Consider the following 25,778-nt stretch of genomic DNA (forward strand, 5'->3'; position numbering starts at 1 on the left):
TAAAAAAAAAAAAAAAAACATTTGGTAAGTCATTACTAATGTCTTGATAAAAGGGGGGGCAAAAACATATTTAGGTGTGGGAGAAAATCACAAATCTGTATTGAAATACAGAATAAAAGTAAACTTTCAGTGAAACTGTATAAAGCAAGATTTACAGAAAATTTCCAGGAAAACTGGAAAAGTTGGTTGGTATAAAACTGCTACAACTCACATTTGAATTTTATTTATTTCAATTACTACATTTATCAGTTTTTCATCCAGTTAAGAATGCTGAGATAAATGGGGTAAGTACATACCAATTTCTAATTCCAGCAATTCAACTAATTCTTCCATATAACCCAAGTAATCATATTCAGTTTCATGTTTACTTTAGATCTATTAAGATGCTGATGATACTACCATCAGATTTTATTAATACTGCAGTAATTCATAAGTTACCTTGATTGTTAACATTTACTATCTATCAAGGATTGTGTTTGTTGAGAAGTAAATCCCAGGACCACAAGCCATATATATATATATGAATGAAGAAACTAATCTGGATCAACATTTGGAAAGAGAAGGATCTGGTTTCTCAATTCACTCAGCAATGAAGTTAACTGCAAATCTGCCAACTAATTTTTTTCATCACTTTTTAATATCTTGTACTATTCTTCCAAATGCTTCATGACTTTCATGAAGCTTTATTTTATGACTTAACAAAAGCCTTGAACTATTCTATCATAGCAGACTAGCTTTATAAAATTTTGGACATTATATGAACAAATATAAATTAAACAATAAAATTTATTTAATGTTTTGTTGTAATATACATGATCATGAAAAAACAAAGGACCTGATTTGCTTGAGAGTGAAATTTTTAGGCATCAATAATACATCAGGTTTTCACAAACATTACTACACTTCAGTAATAGGTCTCAATCACAGGTCCTTACAGCGACGACTGTCAATGACTTGTACAGCTCAATATCTTGTACATACATGTTGAAAGGCATACGGAAAGGACTTTGAAGAAAGTGGGGTAAAGCATATTTATTTACAAGAAACAGAACTGAAATTGGTTTCAACACCAAAAGGTTTATTGGAACTGAACTGGAGAGAGAAGGCATCTTCTAATTCTAGCAATCTGGTGAGCAAGACAATATACATCAGCTGGGATGTAGAATGCTGCCTGAGTGTCTGTGGTCTGTGTAGTAGTAGTCCACTGTGACAATCTAGTGCACATATACTTGAACAGATCCTGCGCCCACCACCAGGATCTACAGCAGTCCTCAGGCATTCATGGCATATAGTCTTGTCCATTCTCTAGCTAAAAAAACAATGCCAATTAGTTATTTATTTGTTACGTAGAAATTCCATATGCTTAACTAACTAAAAGTAAAAATTTTAAAATATCTTCAAGAGCCTTAAATGTGATATTTGTCACAATTTTTTTTCCCCCCGATATGCTAATGTTTAACCACTGAGTGGACACATTTTTGGATAGGAAAAAAAAAAAAAAAAAATCCTTTAAAGTAAATTTAATAACCACATGAACTTTAGTGATTCTTTCATTATAATTCTAACTTTCAATTTGTGTCATATTAAAATTCAAGCAGGATATTCTCACCATGTGTGTATGCAGATCAACATGTGCATTCATGCAACTTTTTTTGGCATGACTGACTAATAATTTTATTTAATTAATCAAAAAATAAATAAATAATTGAAAGATAATAAAGCACAAATAAATCCATTTCAAACTGCTTAACTGTTGATTAAAAGAAAAAGATATACTGTGCAATGTACAACATCCATCTGTTCAACACTGAGACAAAAAACACTAACACTTATAAAGCCAACAAATATGGCTGTCATTGTTGGCACTCTGTTGTACTGTTTCAATTGCAAACAAGGTTTCATAATTTTATTCCTTATATTGTTAAAATAATGGATGACTCTGCACACTGCTGAGTCATCCATTATTTTCTTCTGCACTTACTAGATGGTTAAATTCAATATACTGAATCACTGAAAAATACAAAGAAAACAAAAATGTGCTAAAAATGTATAAATGATAGGAAAAATTACTGCTGAGTCATCCATTATTTTCTTCTGCACTTACTAGATGGTTAAATTGAATATACTGAATCACTGAAAAATACAAAGAAAACAAAAATGTGCTAAAAATGTATAAATGATTAACTGATTTAACGAACTATTCAAGAATAAGTTACTCACAGTCAGATATTTAACATATACAGCAAGACCCATCCATCAAACAGCTATTTGCAAATTGATTGTAATGTAAAAAGGCTAACAGGCTTTCACAATAGCATTGGCCTCTTGACTGTGTTCCTTAGTGAAATATTCATCTCCAGTTTCTCAAATGCTGACGGGAGTGGAGAACTATATTAATCTCAATCCATCTACTAAATCTGTCAACTACTAAATAAATAGCTTAATTTAACAACAACCCCCTGCACCCCTTGGGCATTTATAAAAGAACATATTTGTTTACTTGGATTAACTTACACAGATATAAGCAGTGCAGAATTGGAATTTGGAGAGTACAATGTGTACAGATAGACAGGGTAGGAAAGAAGGAGGGGTTATGCCGTTAGTTAAGAAACACAAAATCTAAGGAAGTGCATCCAGTTGATATGGGTGGACAGTGCAATGTTGAATCAGTTTGGTGTGGAAAACACTGGGAACGGGAAAAGTGTTATAGGCCTAATGACTCTGATGAGTACAACGAACAATTGTGCAGAGAAATAGGGTGGGCCAGTAAATCAGAATGTCTTGTAATGGGGGATTTTAACTTAACAGATATTGAACGGAACTTGTGGTTGGTCACTCGTATGTAAGCAAGACTTTTGTCGATTCATTGGAGAAATATGCATTAAGAATTTTCAGATAAAGGAACCACTAGGTGACAGTGATCAGTGTACTGATGTGGGATTTACTTAAAGATGTAACGACCATCAAGGGTAAAGGGAAGGGTTTTTAAATTCTATACAGTGCGATCAACTGATGATGTTAAAAACAGCAAATTCTAAATGGAAAGCCTTCAAGGAATTAATCTTGAAAGCTGTTGGGCTTTTCATACCAACTAAGAAATACTGTTCAAGATTTAGACCTAAATGGATGTCAGATGAACTAATGAGGCTCGTGGAAGAGAAGAAAAATGAGTGGGATGCATATAAATTATCAGGTGACACAGAAGCCTATGGCAGATATAAGCTAGTCTGTAATCAAGTCACAAGGGAGGTTAGGCAAGTGAAGGATGATTACGAGAAATCCTTGGCGAAGGATGCAAAGAAAAACAGACTTCTTTACTTATGTAAACTCTAGAAGGAAGGTAATGAATCAGATTGGTCTACTTGATGTTGGTGGTTCGACTGGATAATCCTACTCAGAGAGCTGACAAACTGAATGAGAATTTTGCATCTACATTCACACATGAGGAATTCTGTAAGGGGAGGTCAGAAGTTTACTAAACTCTAAAAGGGAGCTAAACAATTTTGTAATAACAGAGAGTAAAGTGGAGAAGAAATTGTTGAAGTTAAACATAAAAAAAGCACCTGGGGCGGATGAAACCTATCCAGTTATATTGAAAAAGGCTGCGAGTGAAGTATGCAAACCCTTAGCCATAATTATGAGAGAATCTTTAGATTCAGTGGAGGTCCCCATGGACTGGAGATGTGCAAAGACATCCCCAATTCACAAAGGGGGTTCAAAGGGTGACAAATAATTATAGACCTGTTAGTTTAACTTCTGTTCCGGTGAAAATAATGGAGTCACTGGTTAAAGAAGTGATGCAGGATCACCTAGACAAGACTGCAGTAATAGTTCAGACACAGCATGGGTTTATTAAGAAGGAAGTCTTGTCTGACCAATTTGATTCGATACTAAGATGTGGTCACAAAAGAGCTGGATGCAAAAAATAATTTTGATACCATATATATTTGGATTCTAGGAAATCTTTTGACACTGTTGCACATGGAAGACTGCTGTACAAATTGGAGAGATATGGCATTAGGGGCAAGTTTCTGCAATGGATAAAGGGATGGCTGAGTGGGAGATGGCAGAGAGTGGTGATAAACGGACGCTGCTGTATGTGGACTAATGTTATTAGTCGAGTCTCCCAGGGTCGAGTCGCCCATTGTTGTTTTGTGTATTTATCAATGATATCGATGAAGATATATCAGGCTTAATGTCCAAGTTTGCAGATGATACAAAGGTTGGCAGGGTTGTTAATGACAGTAAAGACAGTATGCTACTGCCACAGGATCTAGAAAAGTTGGGTAGGTGGGCTGAGAAGTGGTAGCTGAAGTTTAAAATTGACAAATGCAAAATACTGCACATGGGTAGCAGTAACCCAAGAGAAACGTACCAACTGTGTGGAACTACACTCAAGGAGGTGGAGAATGAAAAAGACCTAGGGGTAATTGTGCAGTCAGATATGAAATTCTCTGAGCAGTGGAGATGGGATTCCAGAGCAGGTCATGGAGTTTTGTCAATGATATATAGGAATTTTGTTGCAGGACAAGGTGATTATACTTTTGTATAAGGCAATGGTCAGGCCACACCTTGAGTACTGTGTATAGGTCTGGAGGCCTCATTTTAGGAAGGATGTATAGTTGCTAAAACAAGCACAAAGAAGGCCAACAAGGTTGGTGAGAGGAACAATGGGGTGCTCTTCCCAAGAGAGACTTAAGTGCTGCAAGTTGCAGCATCTGGAGACTAGGCACCTGCAAGGTGATCTGATTGAGGTGTATAAGGTCTTGAATGGTTTGAGCAAGCTCAATGCTGGTGGGATACTTCCACTTGCTCAGTTTAAGAACCTGAGGGAACACAGATTCAAATTGAGGAAAAACAGTTGTAGCATAGATGTGCAGAAGTTTGCCTTCAGCCAGTGGGTAGTTGATTTCTGGAACAGACTTCCATCTGTTATTGTGGAAGTTGACAGCTTAAATAAATTTAAGGCTTAATCAGACAAATATTTGGAGTGACCGGATGGGTGAACTAGGAAGTTTTTTTTTTTTTTGGCTGATGCTATATAAGTTTGCTTTCTTGCATCATATGCCTCAACAAATGCTAACCTTAGCTTCTAACTTTGCCTTGAAAAATATCACTTCCTCTACATTCATATCAGTTCTCTTGAAATGGTGCTACTTGTCTTCTTAGCACTTTTTAACTGTACAAACCTCAAAAATGCCCTATGATGGAATACTATTCACACATCTGGGAAGGCACCCAGAAAACCTCAACATTTGATTCAACATAAGAGTGAAATCTTCTCTCCTCCATTTATTCTCATTTTTATTGCTCTTTAGAACAGTTTCACAAACTGAAAATACTTTTGCCATTAACTAAAATACATAATCATTTTCAGATTCTCTTACTGGCCATAAAAAATTTAGTTCTGCCTAATTTTAAGACTGTTCTGTGCTTTAGGTTTAGATCTGTTTTAAGTTGTATTGAAATACCTCCTAGTGGTATTTTTTGCACCTGACAGATATACAGGGTGTCTCAAAAATACACGGCATAACTTCAGGAACGAGTTCCTCATATGTAGACAATAAAAATATTTTATATCAACATAGTTCTGGAAATGCTTGGTTCCCGAGTTATTAACCGGAATGTCTTATTTCCCGCAGGTGATTTCCTTCATCACAAGGTATGGCAGAATCTGGTGGTTTTCCATTCCAACCATGTCCTCAAATCAGGAGCAAGGGGATATGCACTTTATGTACAGTTTGGCGGACAGTATCCATGAAGGTATCCATCGCCGCCTTTGTGAACATGGGACCTTTACACCTCGTGCTGCCGACAGAGGACGACCAAGATCTACGACCCCTGAAGTAGAGGAGGAGATTTTGGATGTTGTGCATGTCACTCCTGGAATCAGAACACGCAGAATAACAATGCAACTGGCTGTTCAAATTTCGACTATTTGGAGAGTGTTTCGAGAACACCAACTGTATTCTTTCCATCTGCAACGGGTACAGGCCTTGTCACCAGCAGATTAACCTGCGCGAGTAATGTTCTGTCAGTGGTTCTTGCAGCAGTGTGGTACAACTCCTCACTTTCCTACCTTAGCGATATCCACAGTTCACACGAGGGAATCCAAAACTTTCACAATCAGCATGTATGGGCTGAGGAAAATCCACATGCAATTCTTCCATCACATCACCAACAGCGGTTCAGCCTCAACATCTGGGCGGGTGTTTTTGGTGATAAGTTATTTGGGCCCCATATACTTTCAAACAAACTCACAGGGCAGGCGTACAGAAACTTTCTGAAAAACAACATGCCTGATTTCTTGGACGATACGCCACTGATCATTCGTCAACAAGCACACTTCATGCACGATGGTGCTCCTGCACATTTCAGCCACCTAGCCCGCAATTACCTGAATCAAAGGTTTCCTGGTCAGTGGATAGGTAGAGGTGGACCAAGTGCCTGTCCTCCACGCTTTTCTGATTTAAACCCACTAGATTTCTTCTTGTGGGGCCATTTAAAGTCATTGGTGTATTCGACTCCGGTAGCTGATGTGGAAACTCTCCGCAAACGAATTGTGGCAGGTTGTGAGACAATACGAAACGTGCCAGGATCGTCTTCGTGAGTCCATGAGACATCGATGTGAGGCCGGTATTCAGGCAGAAGGTAGACAGACCTTCAAAACTCGGAAACCAAGCATTTCTGGAACTATGTTGATATAAAATATTTTTATTGTCTACATAGGAGGAACTCATCCCTGAAGTTGTGCCGTGCATTTTTGAGACACCCTGTATAGATTTTCTCATTTCTCTGTAAATACTGCTGGCCAAATAGGATGACTGGACATGAAACAGATTTTATGTCAAAGAGATACCGGCAGTTAAAATGCTTTTATCTATAGGCTGAAGAATGGAGAAGTCTGAAAGGTTCCTGTGATGATATGCATCTCACTATGATATAGTGCAGTGGTTCTCAACCTTTTTAGCCGAAGTACCTCCCTGGAATTCAGCAAGGTCCTAAGGAAGGGTGTGCTACTGCCTCAATTCTCGTAACAACACCTGAAACTCCCTAAGATTATTGTAGGAATAGAATGCTAAGAAAGGGCATAATCCAGTTTTTTGCATGTGTGTACTGTATTATAGTGGAACCGAAAAATAATCGCTACTCTTAAAATTTTAAACTAAAAAAAAAAAGTATTATTAAAACTCCAATTTAAAAAATAAGTTATTCAATGAATCTAATAAGAGACCTGCTATGACAGATTTTCAGTAATTCTGATAAATTAGGTGTAAAACCTGATAACTGACAGCAAATGTCTGCTGAAGCATAAAGTTTATTTTGATTTCGTGTCACAATATTTGGCAAATTCATGTTGGCATAAATAAATCGTTACAAATTGTAAAAGTTCACGGACTGCTTTGTGTACTGTATTAGGGAGATAGTCCAACAAACTAGCCCAAAACAAAGAAAGTGGAACACTGAAAAACTTTTCCTGAGATATTTTTTAAACAAAACATGTAGTAAAAGTACCAAAGGTATCATATTGTTTTAATTTTATTAATTTTATCTTTGAATGCGTGGATTTGTCATTAGTCATGAAAAGTGTCAGTTTTTTTTACCTTGAAGTGATAGATTCACTGCGTTCAGTTTGTCAAATATATCAACGAAGTATACAACCCCTTGTGAATTATAATCACTAGACAAAGTTAATGAATCTTTTCAGTTTATCTAGAGTTGTTTTTTCTTGTGGTTTCAGCTTTATGATCAGTAAGAAACATTACAATTCCAGAGCGTATTTCAGAGAATCTCAACAGCACCCTACCTCGACTCGGCCAAAGTGCTTCGGTGTAAAAAAGTAAGCAGTTGTACTCATTACGCATTTCATTGAGAATTTGCTGGAAAAGTCTTGTATTTTAAGCCACTAGAGTTTACATAATTGATGATTTCTATTAGTGTTTTAAAAATATTTTACATTTTTTGCAGGAATGTTTTTCACAGCTAAATTTTCCCTGTGGATTATATAGTGATAACTTGAACAGGAAGGGTGTGCTACTGCCTCAATTCTTGTAACAACACCTGAAACGGGACACTGGATAGTCTTGGCACCATCAGTACAAATGTCAACATACTTCTTATAGTCGAGTTCATGAGCACAAGAAAAGCTGTCTATTTTTTCAAAAATATCAGCTTCTGTTGTAGGGTTCTCAAATTGTCACAGATAAGAATTTCTTCGGACAGCTCACCAATGTACAAGTATTGAACAAATACTAACTGCACAGCTAGGCTACTGACAACAGTGCTGTCATCAAGATGCAAGGTAAAATAAGGTGATAACTTAAGTCCATGAATGAGCTCACTGAGAAGATTGGCTGAGCAAATAAAATTCTTCTTTTTACAGTATCATTAGAGAACGTCACATCTTACTTTTGCTGATTCATTGGGTCTGAATATTGTCTCACACAGATCAACAGTGAATGGAATTATCAAATTTTTGCCAACAGTGTGGGCTTCTCCTTGATAAGCAATGAGATAGCTCACTTTCAGAGAAGCTTCTAATAATTCTTTTTTTATGACACGCAAATATAAATTTCACCAATAGTCTTTTTTATGTAATACTTCTTTTTCTCTTCAAAATAAGCAATGGACTTACTGTTCGTGTCTCGGTAACTTCTTTCAAAATGCCTCATCATCAGAGATGATTTTATTTCTGAGTTTTTCTGTTCACATATTAAACATTGAGGGATTTGATTCTGCTCATCACCATAATAATAAAAGCCATCATCATCGGCCATTTTCAATCCACTGCAGGATGAAGGCCTCTCTAGCAACTTTCCAATTCCTTCTGTTTTGTGTAATGGTCATCCATTTACTACCCACAAACTCATGAATTGCATCTGTCTATCTCCATCGTTGTCTTCCAGGTTTTTTTCTAGCTCCTCTTGGGTACCATTCAGTTATTTTCTTAGTCCATCTGTCATCTTGTCTTCGTGCTATGTGTCCTGCCCAAGACCATTTCAGTTCTTTAGTTTTAATAAGAATGTCCTTTACTTGAGTTTGCTGTCTAATCCATATGTTTCTCTTATTATCTAACAGTCTGATTCCTAATATAATTTGTTCCATTCTTCGGTGTGTAGTTCTTAGCTTCTCTTCCATTCTTTTGGTGAGTGCCCAAATTTCACTTCCATAAGTCATGGTGGGGAGTATACATTGGTTCATTATTTTACGTTTCACACAAATTGGGATATTGCTCCTCAGTATGTGACTATATTTACTGAATGCTATCCATCCAAAATTTATTCTTCTCTTGACTTCCAGCCATTTATCATTATTACAGCTAATGACTTGTCCCAGATAAGTATATGACTCCACCTTTTCAATTACTGCTCCTGCAATCATTATATCCCTTTCTGTGGCATACTTGTTCATCATTACTTTTTTTTTAGCCATATTCATCTTTAGTCAAAAATCCTTACCAACTCTGCCATATTCATCTTTAGTCAAAAATCCTTACCAACTCTGCATAACTGATTAAGATTTGCCTCTAATTGTTTGGGATTGTGGCTTATGACCACAATGTCATCTTCAAATCGTAAATGGTTTAGGTACTCTCCATTTACATTGACTCCTTTCTGCGACCAGTCTAATCTTCTGAAAGCTTCCTCAAGGGCAGCAGAAAACAACTTCGGAGATATTGTGTCTCCTTGTCGAAATTCTTTCCCAATTTTAAATTTGCTACTGTCTTTGTCTAGTCTAATAAACGAGGTAGCGTTCTCATATATTTTCTTCAAAATCATAATATATTGGGTATCTATGCCTTGTGTTTCCAGTGCTCGAAACATAGCCTTATGCTGTATGGAGTCAAATGCCAGGCATAATGATAATGGTGTTTTATATTCATTTGCTTTCTCCACTAGCTGTGATATTACGTGAAGGTAATCCATAATTGAGAAACCTGTCCTAAAGTCAGCTTGCTCTTTCAGTTGATTCTCATAAAGTATTCTTTCTAATCTGTCAGTAATGACCTTTGTGAACTTGTAGATGTGGGATAACAAGCTAACTGGTTTATAATTTCAAATTTCTGATTTAACTCCTTTCTTATGCAGAAGAACTATGATTGCATTATTCCACTCCTTAGGTGTCACACCTTTTCTAATGAATTTTGTAAAGAGTCTTGCCAGTTTTTGTGTCATGTCTCTTCCTCCCAATTTTAACAACTCTACAGTAACTTCATCTTCCCCGGGGCTTTCCGATTCTTCATTTTCTTCAACGCATATTCTACCTCATCAGGAAGGATATTGTGTATGTTGTATGTGTTACTAATTTGCAATCCATCTTCCCCACTGCTGGTATCATCCCCTTGCTCCCTGTATAATTCTCTATAGTAGCCTTCTGCCATTTGAATTATGCCTTCTCTGCTATCTATAAGTACACTATTCTTCAGTTTCAGTATCATTTGTCTTTCTGTATTACTGATCATGGCTGCTGATTTAAGTCCTTTGTTTTCCCTTAATGCTTGTTCTACTTTTCTTGTGTTAAATCTTCTTATGTCCTCTCTGAGTCTCTTTCTAATGGCTTTGCATAACTCAGTATACTCAATTTTCTCCTTTTCAGTGTTTATCTTGCTCATCATTTGTCGTCTTCGGTTCATCATGACAAGTGTTTCTTGACTAATTTCTTCTTCTTTGGATTTCTTTTTACCTATAGGTTTCTTGGGCCTTATCACTTTCAGAAAGTTATAACATTTAACCCCAGGGGCTCACATCTGGTGAGTATGGGCTTGGCACACTCAGGGTCTTGAGCTGGATATCATCATTCTTCTCTTTCTTGGTGATTCCCTTCTACTTTTGACTCACTCTCTCTCTCTCTCTCTCTCTCTCTCTCAGGGTAACTTAGGAATTTTTTTTTGGCTGGTGCAGAATAAGCCTCAGGCTTCATTGCACCATATAGCTAATAATAATAATAATATTTCTCATCGATATCTTGGTCCTGAGCAGTTCGCAGAAGCTCAAACTTGTTCTTAAGTTCCACTACATACTGCCTTTTCTCCTCTTCTGTTATCTCAAAGACTTTCGTATTATTTACTTGAATCAGTTTTTTTCTTTCTTTTCTTACATCTATATCAAGTGTACATCTTACCATTCTGTGATCACTTCCAACATTTACCTTGTTCAGGACGATAACATCATTCACGATATATCTTCTGTTAGTGAGGATGAAGCCGATTTCATTAGCTGTTAATCCATTTGGGCTCTTCCATATCCACTTTCTGTTCACCCTTTTCTTGAAAAAAGTGTTCATTACTGACAATCCTCAATTCTGCAAATTCCACAAGTCTTTCACCAATTCCAAAATTTCCTATAGTTGCCCTTTCTGCACTGTTTTGTCTCTTTTCAAAATGTTCATTTTGACAATGTCATTTCTTTTTGGTTTCTTATCTGGAGCTGATTTGCTCATAGACAGACTTAGTGAATGGCCATGATTACACTCACCACTTAGTCTGTTATATTGAGGTGTTCTCGACTCATCTTTGCATCTTCTCTCAGAATTTTCCCTTTTTTCCACAAAACCTAACTTTATCTTTGTTCCTCTTATTAAAAATTTATCCATGATTGGACAGTGTGAAATAAAAATAGTTATACAGAAAAACCACAATGTCACTTCAGCACAAATTCGCAACACAGCATTGTACTGTATATCCGTATTTCTATAAGGGGGTAAAATAGCTAAAAATTGGATGTATATTTGCTTCAACATATTCTGTACTTGGCTGCCTAATATTTTTGGAAACAGGACTCATTAAAGTAAAGTAAAAAATTAAAGTGCAGACATTATCAACCCACTGCAGGATGGAAGCCTCCTCAACAATTCATGCTGAGGGAAATGGACCATAATCTGCCACGCTGGTCCAGTGCGGGTTGGCAGATCGACAGTATTCAGCAGTCAGGGGCTTGAACCCCGGTCTACTCAAAGAGCGTGTGCTACTGCACTCCTGCTACTGCCCACTCGGTTACGGAGTGATCAATTACTGTAAAAACCCAGTTTCTCCCCTCTGACGGAGATGCAATAAAAGAGTATTTCAATAAAACACTAATTACAAACAGATTCCTCTGGAGGAGAATAGAGCTACCATTCATCAAGCACAGTACATTAGTTACAAAGTAGATTTTTGGAAACAGCACATGACATCCTTTCATCGGCTACAAAAACATATACAAACTGAGAAGTGATTTATGGAGAAACCATGTGACTTCACTTTGGCACTATGATAGATGGGACAGTTTGATTTTATTTTAGTTTTCTCAAACAATAAGTTCTAGGGTATCAGAAATAAATATGTGGTAAAATCAGTAAAATTTTGCAATTAGCTCGTATATTTTACTGAAAACTGAGAATGTGAAAATTGGCCATTTGGATGCTACACCCAAGGTACCCTGGATACACGTATCTCCCAGTTGAGAACCACAGATATAGTGGGAGCCACATCACATCTGCAATTCAGCAAGAAATTTGATGGTTCTAACCATTCTTGTTGAATTGTAGAAATTCTTTCCTATGAACAATTTCTTTTATTCCCATTCTAATTATATAGATTCTAAAAGGATTACTCAGAGCAGTGCTTCTGCCTTTTGTTTCTAGTTCTTTTGCTTCTAGTCTAAACCTTACTTTTCCAATAAATGTGCTAAGGCTGTTCACAAGAGAAGAATGTTGCATATCATAATTGGCTTGTTTCCAATTCTTCAGTTTCATTTTCTGCATACACCAAAGCTTGCAACAATTGTAAAGCAGTTATTAATCAGTTCAAACTAGACTTTGAACAGGCTAAGAGAAGAAAACTTGTTTCTTGCCCATCTCTGCTCCCACCTCTGTCAAAACCAGATGGTTCTATTGTCACTTCAGACAAGGATAAAGCTGACCTGCTAGCATCCCATTTTTCTTCCAACTCATGTATTAATGATCTTGGTAAAACACCTCCCACCTTTCCCAACATGCTCCATTCAATGCCTCCTGTGGTTTTCTGTCAAAAGGATTTTGACGAATCTTGATGCTAAGAAAGCTCCAGGTGATGATATTTCTCCACTTGTTCTCAAAACTTGTGCTCCTGAACTTACTCCTGTTCTTTGCTACCTTTTTTCACTTTCTTATTCAAAAGGTGTTTTTCCTTCTGCTTAGAAATTTGCTCACATCCAGCCAGTTCCCAAAAAGGGTGACAAATCCGTCCCACCCAATTATTGTCTCATTGCAATTACTTCTAATATTTCTAAAGTAATGGAGAAATCAGTTAACTGCCAACTCAAACTATCTAGAAACCTTCCATCTGATCAATAATAGCCAGTATAGATTCCATCAGTGTTGATTCAATTGTGATATTCTGGCTTACGTTACCCATTTATGGACAAATTCAATGGAAAAGTTCGGTGAAACGCAAGCAGTTGCTCTTCACATCTCAAAGGCTTTCTAAAAAAAGCACCCTTCTTATGGTTTTCCAACTGTTTTTTGTAATTGGTTATCCAGTTTTCTCCCTGACCGCTCACTGAGGGTGAGGGTAGATGGCACTATCTTCTAACTTCTACACTAATGCTGGTGTCCCCCAAGGTTCAGTTCTTTCTCCCACTCTTTTCCTCTTGTATATTAATGACCTTCTTCCATTGACTGCAAATCCTATCCATAGTTTTGCTGATGATAGCACATTGCATTCCACTTTCCAGTTTGAGAAACCTTGGCCTTCTCAATCAGCTTCAACTTGTCAAATATCTGCTAACAATTCCTTAAATTCTGATCTCCAGGTAATTCTCCATTGGGGCAAAGGCAATTTAGTTGATTTCAATCCTTCTAAAATTCAGTCCTCTCTTATATCTCACAAAAAGATATTTCTGCTCCTATGCTTATGTTTGGCAACACTCTGATTTCTAAGCAAGATGATATATCTCTTTTGGGGATTACCCTGCCTTCTAATCTCTCTTGACACAAGCAGATTACAAATATTGCTTCCTCTGCACCTAAAAACTTGGTTTTCTCTTTCGCTCTCAGCATCACTTTTCTTCCAAACAGCTGTTCATTCTGTACAAATTGCAAATCTGCACTACCATGGAATATTATTACCACATTGGGGGGGAGGAGCTCCCAAAGCCTCTCTCAGGCTTCTAGATTCCATTCAGAAGAGGGCAGTTAGGTTAATTAATGACTCATCTCTAACAGTCTCTCCACCCTCTGTCTCATAGATGTACTGTTTCTGCTGCATGCCTTTTCTATAGATACTTCCATGGGCACTGTTCTTCTGAATTGGCTTCTATAATTCCCTCTATCTCTTTCAAAACAGTCCGAACACATGCTGCCACCAGCCAACATCCATTTACTGTCCAACTTCAAACTCACAGAATGAACTTTTCATCTTCCTTGTTTATTCATTCAACTGCTGTTTTCTGGAACAACCTTCCTTCATAAGTATTTCCTGAAAATTAGTCTACAGTGGTTCAAATATCTTCTTTCGTCTTCTCAACCTCCGACCCAAGCACGGTACTAAGTACTATAGGTTCTAATACCTCTCGTGTTTGGGGTTTACATAAAAAAAAAAAAAAAAATTTAATGTCAACAAATATCTTCTTTCATCTTCTCAACCTCCAACCCATGCACGGTACAAAGTACTATAGGTTCTAATTTCCTGTCATGTTTGAGGTTTTCAAAAAGAAAAATTATCTTTTTTGAGCAAAATTAGCAAATATCCTTGTACTGGTTATAAAAAACTTAGTCCTTTAAATTGTTACCTGATTATGGTGTATAATAAATTATGTACCATAATAAATTAAATACAAAAAAGGTAATTATGCAGTACATTACATTTCAGGATGCATTTGATGTCTCACTATATATTAAAAAAAAGTTACCTTTCTGGTGATATTCCAGCCAATGGGAGAAGAGGGATGCGGGTGACGTACAAGTGGGCGTGACAATTACGTCACTACAAATGCGGAGGTAAATAATTACATAGGCGATTTCCTGATTAGATTTCAATCAGTGCATTATAATGTTAGTATTTGTGAAAGGGATGTAGAAGATTTGACTTTCTCCGCCATACTGCTACATTTTAGATGGGACAAAACGGGAAATAAATGGTGTTGACGTAACAATGTGTATAAACTCTTTCCGAAGTGGCTTCAGTAACGATGCTGAGCAGGTTAAGACATTTTTTTTGTATATTTGTTATTGGCTGGGGATTGGTGAGTGAAGCGAGCAATGGGAAGAGACCCCTAGTTTTCCTTAAATTAATTTAATCCTTTTTTTCTTCTTCTGATTAACAGAAGTGAAAAATAAAGATAGTTATCTTCTTATCAATTAATTACTAAGATTATAACTTTATGGAACATTTAATAAAACTCTAGTGTTATGTTTTTTAAACTTGGCTGATCAGTTTAATTACAACTGTATAATATTTATTAATCTTCTATATATATTTTGTCTCTCTCTCTCCTCCCCCCCCCAAAAGTGACACCACATTCATCAGTCTTGCATAATAATACACATGAAGCATGCACAGACTGTCTACAGGTAACAATACTACATTAAAACTACATTTAATCTAAAAATTTATTTTTTCCATACAAACATGGAAAAAGAATAATTGCCATATTTCTATTTGTCTGATTTTAATGAAATTTTGGAGAGTTGTTACATGAGGATGGATAGACGGATGGACATGGTGAAGACAACAGGTACGCATGCGTGAAAATCTGTTTAATAAAGGATATTAAAATAAAAGCACAAATATCTTTGAGACTGTGAAAGGTTCTTTCAACCTTTAATGTTATTATGGCAAGTAAATTAAATTTGCTGCAATAACATTTTAACGTTAATCATGTTTCAAAGATTGATTAACTGATAACAAATTAGTGGTTTAAAACACTGAATCTTCACAAAAATATTGTTCAATATGTTATAATGTTCACATCAGACAACTTTTGTCTGATGTGAACTAGCTTAGTTTCCTGAAGTGGTCAATGGAACAGTACACGAGTCAAAGATCTGAGAGTCAACTGGAGATCAAAAAAGGCCTAAGGGTGGAACAAAAGTTTAAAAGGTACTGCACAAACAATGTGGTTTTTAGTAATCTAGGAATTCTAGAACCCCCCCCCCCCCCCAAAAAAAACACCAAAAATAAGATACCACAGCTGTTCTTGGTAGCAGAGTAATTTATACTGATAGAACTGTCTATCAGTATATCATACATACATAAAAGTTTCCGATCCAGGGCAAACTTAATTTAGAATAAGTACTGAGTAGCTTAAGAACAGCAAATCTCTTTCCCAGAATTATATGTGAGCAACGCTTTTATCAGCGAAACAGTAAATTATATTTGTGGACACCACATAAAACATTAAAGGAAGACAGTGAATAAACACACAGTATTTCATGGTTTAGCAATTCTTTTGCATTACATCACATCAGCATCTCCCAAACTGTGTTCCGCAGAACACCAGTGTTCTGCAGAACACAGTTTTAATTAATAACCCCCAATTAAAATTTTGAATATGTCAAGCATACGCTTTTTGTATGAGTATAATTTAACATAATTTTTTCTGGTTATTGACAGGTCATGTACTTGATATGACATATTCACTGAACATGTTCAAACTTGCACAGCGTAATCCCTCATGACACATTTGTGCAAGTTTACGCATTTTTGTGTTTGGTGGGCTATCTTCGCAATTACAAGATCAGTTCTTATTATGTCCATTAAAATTCTGTTCTTTAAAAAGAAACAGGAATTCTGGATATCTTCTGTAGAACTGGATAACTTCAACTGCTTCCCCATTTTACATGAATTTCTGACAGAAATAAATTCTACAGTCCACAAAAAAGTTTCCAGTACAATTTGACAGCACTTATATGACTTGTTGTTGTTGGTGATGATTTAAGGGTTTTAAGACATAAGGGCATTGAAGACCAATATGTGTTTTTACAGGGTTGTTTTTTTTTTTTTTTTTAATATAACTCAATTTATTTTCAGATTAGTTTGTCAAATCGGATTTGCCGAATGAAATTAACCAGTTCGTCTAGGTTTGCAGAGTTATCTAATATCTGTTGAAGGATAAGTGGATTCTGATTATTACATAGAATTTGGAAGCAAAGTAGTCTGGAATTTCTGAAGCACAGGCATACCAAAAGGATGTTTTACTGTAAGGTGAACTTGGCACTGAAAACAGAGAAGGGGATTCTCATTAGCTAATATATGATAATGCGTAAGGTGAGTGTGGCCAATTAGTAGTCTGGCAAACTACTTCTTCTCTGTGACTTTTTCTGTTGCTTGAGTTCCATATTTCTGGATTCGGTTTTATTTCTTGGAATTTACTATTGATTTGCTTTCTCCGTATCTGGGCCCATTCATCTTCGCTTGCTCTAATAATAATTGGCCTAAAATCAGTGTATGGTACTATCATTGTTTTGTTTGGCAGTTCTGATGCTGACTTGGCTGCATTTTCTGCTTTTTTTAACTGCCTTCTATTCCAGTATCCTGTAATCCAGCAAAGAGTTAATTCAGAATGGTTTTTTTTGACATCGGTTGATAAGAAAGCCAATTTCTTGTAGAAGAGGATGGTGAGATGTTGTTTATCCTGTATGGCTGAGATAGCACTGAGCGAATCGGAATATATTAGGGCAGAGAGAAGACTGTTGACATATTTCACTTAATGTAAGCTGTATAGCATACAGTTCTGCAGAATGTATTGTGCACTCAACTGGAAGGGATTTTGAGATTAAGTGCGAAGGGAATACAGCTGCTGCACCTACATGTGAGTGGGACTTAAGCCATCCATATAGATTATGAGTTTCCCAGTGTGTTCTGAAGTATAGTTGGCATGTAACTGTCAGATGTTCAGTGATGGAATGGTATTTTTTGACCACTGAGCGAAGTATAGATCAATGTGTACATCATGTCTATCCCATGGAGGTAAAGGCATATTTGTACTTTCCACAATTTTATTAAGGTCGATTTTCCACTTCTGTATTACTTCTTGAAGATGTATCCCAGCAGGTCTGGGTTCAATAAGTTTGGATTTGTAAAGTGTTGGCCAAAGAGGTTAGTTGAGGTATACCCAGCAAGGATGAGATGGAGGGCTTCTTATTTTGGAAGCGTATTGTCAGAGTAGGCATTGTCTTCTAAGATAAAATGGAGGGTGTGTAATTCAACATACAAGCTCTGTACTGGCGAGGTTCTGTAGGCACCTAGTGCAGATCGAAGGACACTGTGTTGAATGGTGTTCAGAGACCATAAGATGCTGTTTTTAGCTGAAGCATATATGATAGCTCCATAATCTAATTGTGAGCGGATTAGAGCACAATATAAATTCAGCAATGACTGCCTGTCAGCACCCCAAAATGCTGAGGATACTGTACGAAGGATGTTTAATTTATGGAGGCATGTAGTTCGCAGGTAGGTTATATGCTTATGAAAATTAAATTTGGTGTCTAAAATCAAACCCAATAATCTTATGGAATCTGTCATCGATATTTCTCTGACTTTCAGTTTTAATACAGTTACCGGATGACGCGATCGCAATTTACAGAAGTGTACTGTTGCTGTTTTCCCCTCGGTTAACTGATAGCCATTGCATTTTGTCCAAGTTTCAATTTTGTTTATTGCTATCTGTAGTTGTCTTTCGATGGTAGCCATGTTCCGACGATTGACAGGAAACAGCAAGATCATCTGCATACATACAGTTTCCACCGTAGCTGGGATGTCTCGAACAATGCCAATGGTAGGTACTCCTTGTGTGTGAATTTTGGACACTTCATTCTGGAATCGTACTTGAAAGGTCCTGAGATGGAGAAAATTCTGAATGAATCACAGCAGGTTACCTCCCAGTCCAAGTTTGTATAAGTCTTGGAGGATTCCATATCTCCAGGTTGTATCAAATACTTTGGTAATATCAAAAGTTATTATTACTATGTGCTGCTTTTTTTTTAACAAAAGCATTTTGAATGTGAGCTTCGACCTTGATGTGGACATCAGTTGTAAACCCACTATGGCAGAAACCAAATTGATAGCATGTTATAACATCTTGATCTTCAATAATCCAGACAAGTCTCCTGTGAACCATCTTTTCTAGTATCTTTCCTAAACTAGCTGGTAAAAGATATAGGATGATAACTATTGGGGGAGGTAACATCTTTCCCCAGTTTTGCTATGGCTGCCACAACTGACTGATGCCATGTATCAGGGTAAACATTCTCCTCAAAGATTCTGTTGTAAAATTTCAGTATTGTAGATTTTCTATTTGAGTTGAGGTGTCGAAGCATTATGTAGAAAATGCCATCTGGTCCAGCAGAACTATTTCGAGAATTCTGGAGAGCTTCATCGAGTTCATTCATAGTGAACGGAAGGTTATAAGAATAAGATTGGTTTGTAACAAAGGTAATTTTATATTTTTCTACAGACATTTTTTTGCATCTAATTGAGTCTTCATAAGACTGAGATGATGAAGTGACTGCGAATGTTTCTCCTAATGCCTTTACAATATCAGTTGGAGAAGAAATATCTATTCTTTTCCAGAACAGGATTGGGGCCTTGGTTTGTCAACACTTTCCACTGAGGATACAGATCTTTCTCCAGATTATTCTGGGGTCAGTGTTTCTGCAAATGGTAGAACTGAATCGAATCCATGCGTCCTATTTAGCTTTTCTACGAAATCGGCATGCTTCAGCTTTCAGTTGTTTATAGTTTAAAAGGTTCTCCGTTGTAGCATTTCAGCAAAAAATGTTCCATGCTTTATTTTGTTTTCTTTTGGCAAAAAAGCAATCCCTTGTCCACCAACCATTATATCTTTGTTTGGTAAAGTTTACTTTCGGTATTGCACTGGCAGCAGCTCCAAGTAGTTCTTCTACTTTATGTCTAGTGGCATTATTAATAGATGCAGTAAGAATCAAGTAGTTATCAAACTGAACTGTTTTTGAAAACTTACTTCTCCCAGTTAGCTCGGTGAAAATTCTACATAATTTGTTGGTTAGAGGTTGTCACAGACATTCTCTCAGATATGCCAGACAAGCTGTACTTGCTACCTGGGAGTCTAAAACGCTGATGGAACTGATATTCGGGCGACACTCAAGTCAAGTGGACCCAATTTCGGCGAAGTCCGGACGGTCTGTGACAGCCAAATCCTCTGCTTGCACCTTCACGATGGTGGGACTGTTAGTAATCCTGGGTATAACCTCCATGCACAAGTATATGGTAGGTGACCACCCAGGTGTGAACCAATGTAAGCAGGGGTCGAGGTGTGGCCCCCACACCACATGGAGGAACGCCGCCCCTCTATGTTACCAGGCAGTACTAGGTGGAAGATGACTCTCATCAACTGGTGAAATACCACCACTTTGCTTATTGGAGGCTTGAAGTGGTGGAACCCATGTTTAGTCTCTAGAGCTAAGTTTCGGTCAACCCTTCCCTATCTCTTCCATCATGCAGTATGATTAATGACTTTTGAGGTTATGATGAACGTCGTGGCGAGATCCAATATTCCTTACATTTCGAGGGTACAGCTCTAAAAGGGTTTTCGCAGACCGGCCGCTAGTTAGTACACCGGACCGAACCTATTGGTAACTCTCTAGGAGGCTTCCAGATCAGCTAGTGTATAATCTTGCTACCTCTATTCTGCCAGATAGTGACTGGAGGGAGTCCGAGTAGTGTGTATGCGGGGAGCATTGTCGAGGCCACGTTATGTCAAGGATCTAGGTATATTCTTACCACATGTACGCCATATCCAAAAATTTCATTACTTCATACAGCATGTCCCACCCACTTTTTCTTACTATTGAATACACCATGAATTGTCAAACTAATAGAACAAGCTTATCTGCGAAAAGATCTAAACCCCCCAAGGACTTCCTAATTCATTTCACAAATATACGTGGTCTCAATTCTAATCTCAACGATGTCCATTTCCACTTGCAGTCTGCCAAACTCCATGTACTTTTTCTGACAGAATCTCAGTTATCGGTTGATTCAACTACTGCTCATCTCAGATGCCCAAATTATTCGCTGTATGATTCCTTTCGCCTCAAAGGTGGTACTTGTGCATATGTCCGTTCTGATATTCCCTGTCAGAGACTTGGAAATTTGGAATCTCCTCTCTTTGATCTTCTCTGGCTTAAAATCTCTCTACCTCATCGTGTCAAATTCATCTGTTGTCTCTACCGTTCTCCCAACTCCACTAATCACTTGGAGCTCTTTGACTTCCTCTCGTTGCAACTTGACTTTCTCCAGTCCAACTTTCCTAACAGTGAGGTAATTTTCCTTGGTGATTTTAATGTTCACAACTCCAGCTGGCTTCCGTTTTCTAGTCACACCGACCCAGCAGGTGGAGATGCTGAGGCTTTTGCAATTACTAATGACCTAGCACAGATTGTTCATTTATCTACAAGGATACCGGACAATCCTAATCATACAACCAATACGCTTGATCTTTTTCTCACAAACAACCCTTCTAAGTACACGGTCGAAGTGAGAGGTCCTTTAGGCACTTCAGATCACAACTTGGTGATTGTCTCTTCTCCAATGGAACCTTTATCTCGTGGCTATTCCCAACCTCGTGTTGTTTGGCATTACAAGAATGCAAAATGGGATGACCTGCGAGACTTCTTTTCTTCTTTTCCTTGGTCGGATTACTGTTTCAAAAGTTCTATTGTCAACGTTTGCTCAGATCGTGTCAGTGAAATTATTCTTGCAGGAATGGAATCCCACACTCCACTTTAAAATCTTGTCCTTTATCTAAACCTTGGTTTTCCAATAAATGTGCTAAGGCTGTCCAAGAGAAGAATGTTGCATATCGTAATTGGCTTGTTTCTAATTCTTCAGTTTCATTTTCTGCCTACACCAAAGCTTGCAACAATTGTAAAGCAGTTATTAATCAGTCCAAACTACAGTTTTGAACAGGCTAAGAGTACAAAACTTGCTTCTTGCCCTAATGGTAGCCGAGCATTCTGGTCTCTTGCCAAAGCTATTGGCCGCAACTTTTGCCCATCTCTGCTCCCACCTCTGTCCAAACCAGATGGTTCTGTTGTCACTTCAGCCAAGGATAAAGCTGACCTGCTAGCATCCCATTTTTCTTCCAGCTCATGTATTAATGATCTTGGTAAAACGCCTCCCACCATTCCCAACACTCTCCATTCAATGCCTCCTGTGGTCTTCTGTCAAAAGGATATCAGAAGGATTTTGATGAATCTTGATGCTAAGAAAGCTCCAGGTCCTGATGGTATTTCTCCACTTGTTCTCAAAACCTGTGCTCCTGAACTTACTCCTATTCTTTGCCACCTTTTTTCACTTTCTTATTCCAAAGGTGTTTTTCCTTCTGCTTGGAAATTTGCTCATATCCAGCCAGTTCCTAAAAAGGGTGACAAATCCCTCCCATCCAATTACTTCTACTCTTTCTAAAGTAATGGAGAAATCAATTAACCGCCAACTCTTACACTACCCAGAAACCTTCCGTCTGATCAACGATCATCAGTATGGATTCCGTCAGTGTCGATCCACTGGTGATACACTGGCTTATGTTACCCATTTATGGACTAATTCAATGGAAAGGTTTGGTGAAACACAAGTAGTTGCTCTTGACACCTCAAAGGCTTTTGATCGTGTTTGGCATAAAGGTCTTCTAAACAAGCTTCCATCTTATCGTTTGCCAACTGTTTTTAGTAATTGGTTATCCGGTTTTCTCTCTGATCGCTCACTGAGGGTGATGGTTGATGGCTCTCTGTCTTCTAACTTCTCCACTAATGCCGGTGTCCCCCAAGGTTCAGTTCTTTCCCCCACTCTTTTCCTCTTGTATATCAATGACCTTCTTCCATTGACTGGAAATCCCATCCATAGTTTTGCCGATGATAGCACATTGCATTCAACTTTCCATTTTGAGAAACCGTGTCCTGCTCAATCAGCTTCAACTTCTCGAAAATCTGCTACCAATTCCTTAAATGCCGATCTTCAGGTAATTCTCCAGTGGGGCAAAGACAACTTAGTTGATTTCAACCCTTCTAAAACTCAGTCTTGTCTTATATCTCGCAAAAAAGGATTCATCTGCTTCTATGCTTATCTTTAGTATTAGTATTAGTAATGGCCGCATGGTGCAAGAAAGCCTATGGCTTATGCTGCACCAGCCAAAAAAAAAAAAAAAATAAATAAATAAATAAAAAATAAATAACTAAATAATAATAATTAATAAAAAAAAAAAAAAAAAGGAAATCAAACCTATCATCCTATGCGCTTCCCTTACCCGAAAGTACTATCCAAATGACCTTTGAATTTCCCCAAACTGTCGGCCTCTACCACCCATGAAGGCAACTTATTCCAGTAATTTATAACTCGCTGGCTAAAATAAAACTTCCTGCAGTCCAATCTAAACATTTCCCCCCGTAACTTGAATTTATGTCCCCTAGTTCTAGCATCATTTATAATCTTGAAAATTTCATCCTCATTCATTTTACTGATGCCTCTCAGAGCCTTAAACACCTCAATCAAATCTCCTCTAAGGTGTCTAGTTTCCAAACTCTGCAACCCACATATTCGAAGTCTTTCTTCATAAGGACGCCCTTTTGCCGATCTCACCAGGCGAGTTACCCTTCTTTGCACCCTTTCAAGAAGCTCGATGTCTTTCTTTAGGTGCGGTCTCCATACTTGAACACAGTATTCCAAGTGTGGTCTAACATAAGCCTTATGTAATGGGATTATCACGTCCCTATCTCTACTTGCAAGAGTTCGATAGATCATCGATAGGACACCATGGGCCTTCCTTGCAACCTGTTCACAATGCTCAGAGAATTTCATGTCTGACCGTATCGTAACACCCAAGTCCCTTTCCTCCAGTACTGGGTTTAGTTGAACTCCACCAAGTGAATAAGTTTTTTTGGGATTACTGTTTCCCAGGTGTTACACCTTGGAAACAGTAATCCCAAACACTTTGTTGGATTAAAGCACAGCTGCCATTTTTCTGACCATTCCTGAAGTCTATCTAGATCTCTCTGAAGAAGCTCAGCTTGACAGCTTTAGTGATACTCCAATTTCTAGGCAAAAGGATATATCTCTTTTGGGGATTACCCTGACTTCTAATCTCTCTTGGCACAAGCACATTACAAATATTGCTTCCTCTGCATCTAAAAAACTTGGTTTTCTCTTTCGCTCTCGGCGTTACTTTTCTTACAAACAGCTGCTCACTCTGTATAAATCACAAATCCGCCCTGCCATGGAATATTGTTCCCACATCTGGGGTGGTGCCCCCAAAACCTCTCTCAGGCTTCTTGATTCCATTCAGAAGAGGGCAGTTAGGTTAATTAATGATTCATCTCTAACAGAGTCTCTCTCCACTCGATGTCTCATAGATGTACTGTTTCTGCTGCATGCCTCTTCTACAGATACTTCCATGGGCACTGTTCTTCTGAATTAGCTTCTATAATTCCCGCTCTCTCTTTCAAAACAGTCCGAACACGTGCCGCCACCAGCCAACATCCATTTACTGTCCAACTTCAAACTCACAGAACCAACGTTTCATCTTCCTCATTTATTCATTCAACTGCCGTTTTCTGGAACAACCTTCCTTCATACGTATTTCCTGAAAATTACAATCTACAGAAGTTCAAGTCCAATGTCAACAAATATCTTCTTTCGTCTTCTCAACCTCCAACCCAAGCACGGTACTAAGTACTATAGGTTCTAATACCTCTCGTGTTTGGGGTTCACATAAAAAAAAAAAAAAAAAAAGGATGAATAGTTTGTATCCATCTGTATGTTGCAAATTATAGGAAAGTGATCACTGTTGTGAAAGTCAGTTAATACTATCCAATCAAGGCTAGGATAAATGGATGAGGAACATATGGACAGGTCCAGAGCAGAGCTTGATCATGCAGGCAGGTGGATATAAGTATGTACACCGGTGTTCAGTAATGTTAAGTGATGGTTATCAAGTATGGTTTCGATCATCCTCCCTCTACGATTTATGTTCAGGAAACATCACAAAGGATGATGAGCATTCAGATCATCTAGAAAGAATACAGGTTGGGGCAGTTGATTTAGTAAATTGTCAAGTTCTTCAGTGGAACATGAAATGTTTGGTGGAATATAAATGGAGATAAGAGTGAGATTAATTCCAAGAACAATACGAACAGCTATTGGTTCTAGAGTGGTGGAAAACTGGATAGGTTTGGATGGTACATTACTACAAACTAAAATTGCTACTCCTCCTCTTGCCGGAGACTCAGAACATCTGTCACATCTATATAGTGTATACCTTGAGAAGTGTGGGGTATAATTTGATGATAAATAAGTTTCCTGTAGACAAATGCATGCAGGATCATGCTGGTGCATTAAGTAATTTAATTCATCAAGACTGCTTCTTAGGCCTCTACAATTTCAGTGTGGGGTTACAGAAATGGGAAGGCCTACGAAGGTCATTTGCTTCAGGAATTGCTTAAAATGACTTGATTAGACGTTTCAATAAGGAGATCTCCTAAGCGAAGTCGTTTGACAACTTTAGGAGTACCTGCTATGGCCTCAATGCTTTTCTGCACAAGAAATGGAGATAAGCTGCTAAGAGGTTTAGTTGACAATGAATGTAGAATTAAGAAAGCAGGTAGTTCAGGTGAAGAATAATCTTTCTTGATTCTTTTTGCTTGAGATAACTCAAGTTCACGTGAGCATGTAGGCTCTACAGTCAGTGTTAAGGGATCCGTAATTGCTCCTTTTTGCCCTGAGTATTGGATTTATACTCAGGTTACCAGCCCCACCATGTGAAGGCACAGGAGCAGTGCCAGTGACCAAGCGA

At 37.7% G+C, this 25,778-nt stretch overlaps 1 protein-coding gene across 2 annotated transcripts in view; it reads right to left on the reverse strand.

Moving 5' to 3' along the window:
• Nucleotides 1-768: 768 nt before the first annotated feature.
• Nucleotides 769-25,778, reverse strand: part of ben (ubiquitin-conjugating enzyme E2 N) — a 116,425-nt gene continuing 91,415 nt past the window's right edge. For both annotated transcript variants that reach the window (XM_090369086.1, XM_090369087.1), the window contains exon 5: nt 769-1,309. In XM_090369086.1, coding sequence (XP_090225212.1) covers nt 1,272-1,309 — 38 coding nt within the window. In that variant the 3' untranslated portion in view covers nt 769-1,271. The remainder of the gene's footprint in view (nt 1,310-25,778) is intronic.

The sequence above is a fragment of the Mastigoproctus giganteus genome, chromosome 2 (assembly GCF_048544385.1).
Source record: "Mastigoproctus giganteus isolate SK-2022 chromosome 2, ASM4854438v1, whole genome shotgun sequence".
NCBI classification, from domain to species: domain Eukaryota; kingdom Metazoa; phylum Arthropoda; class Arachnida; order Uropygi; family Thelyphonidae; genus Mastigoproctus; species Mastigoproctus giganteus.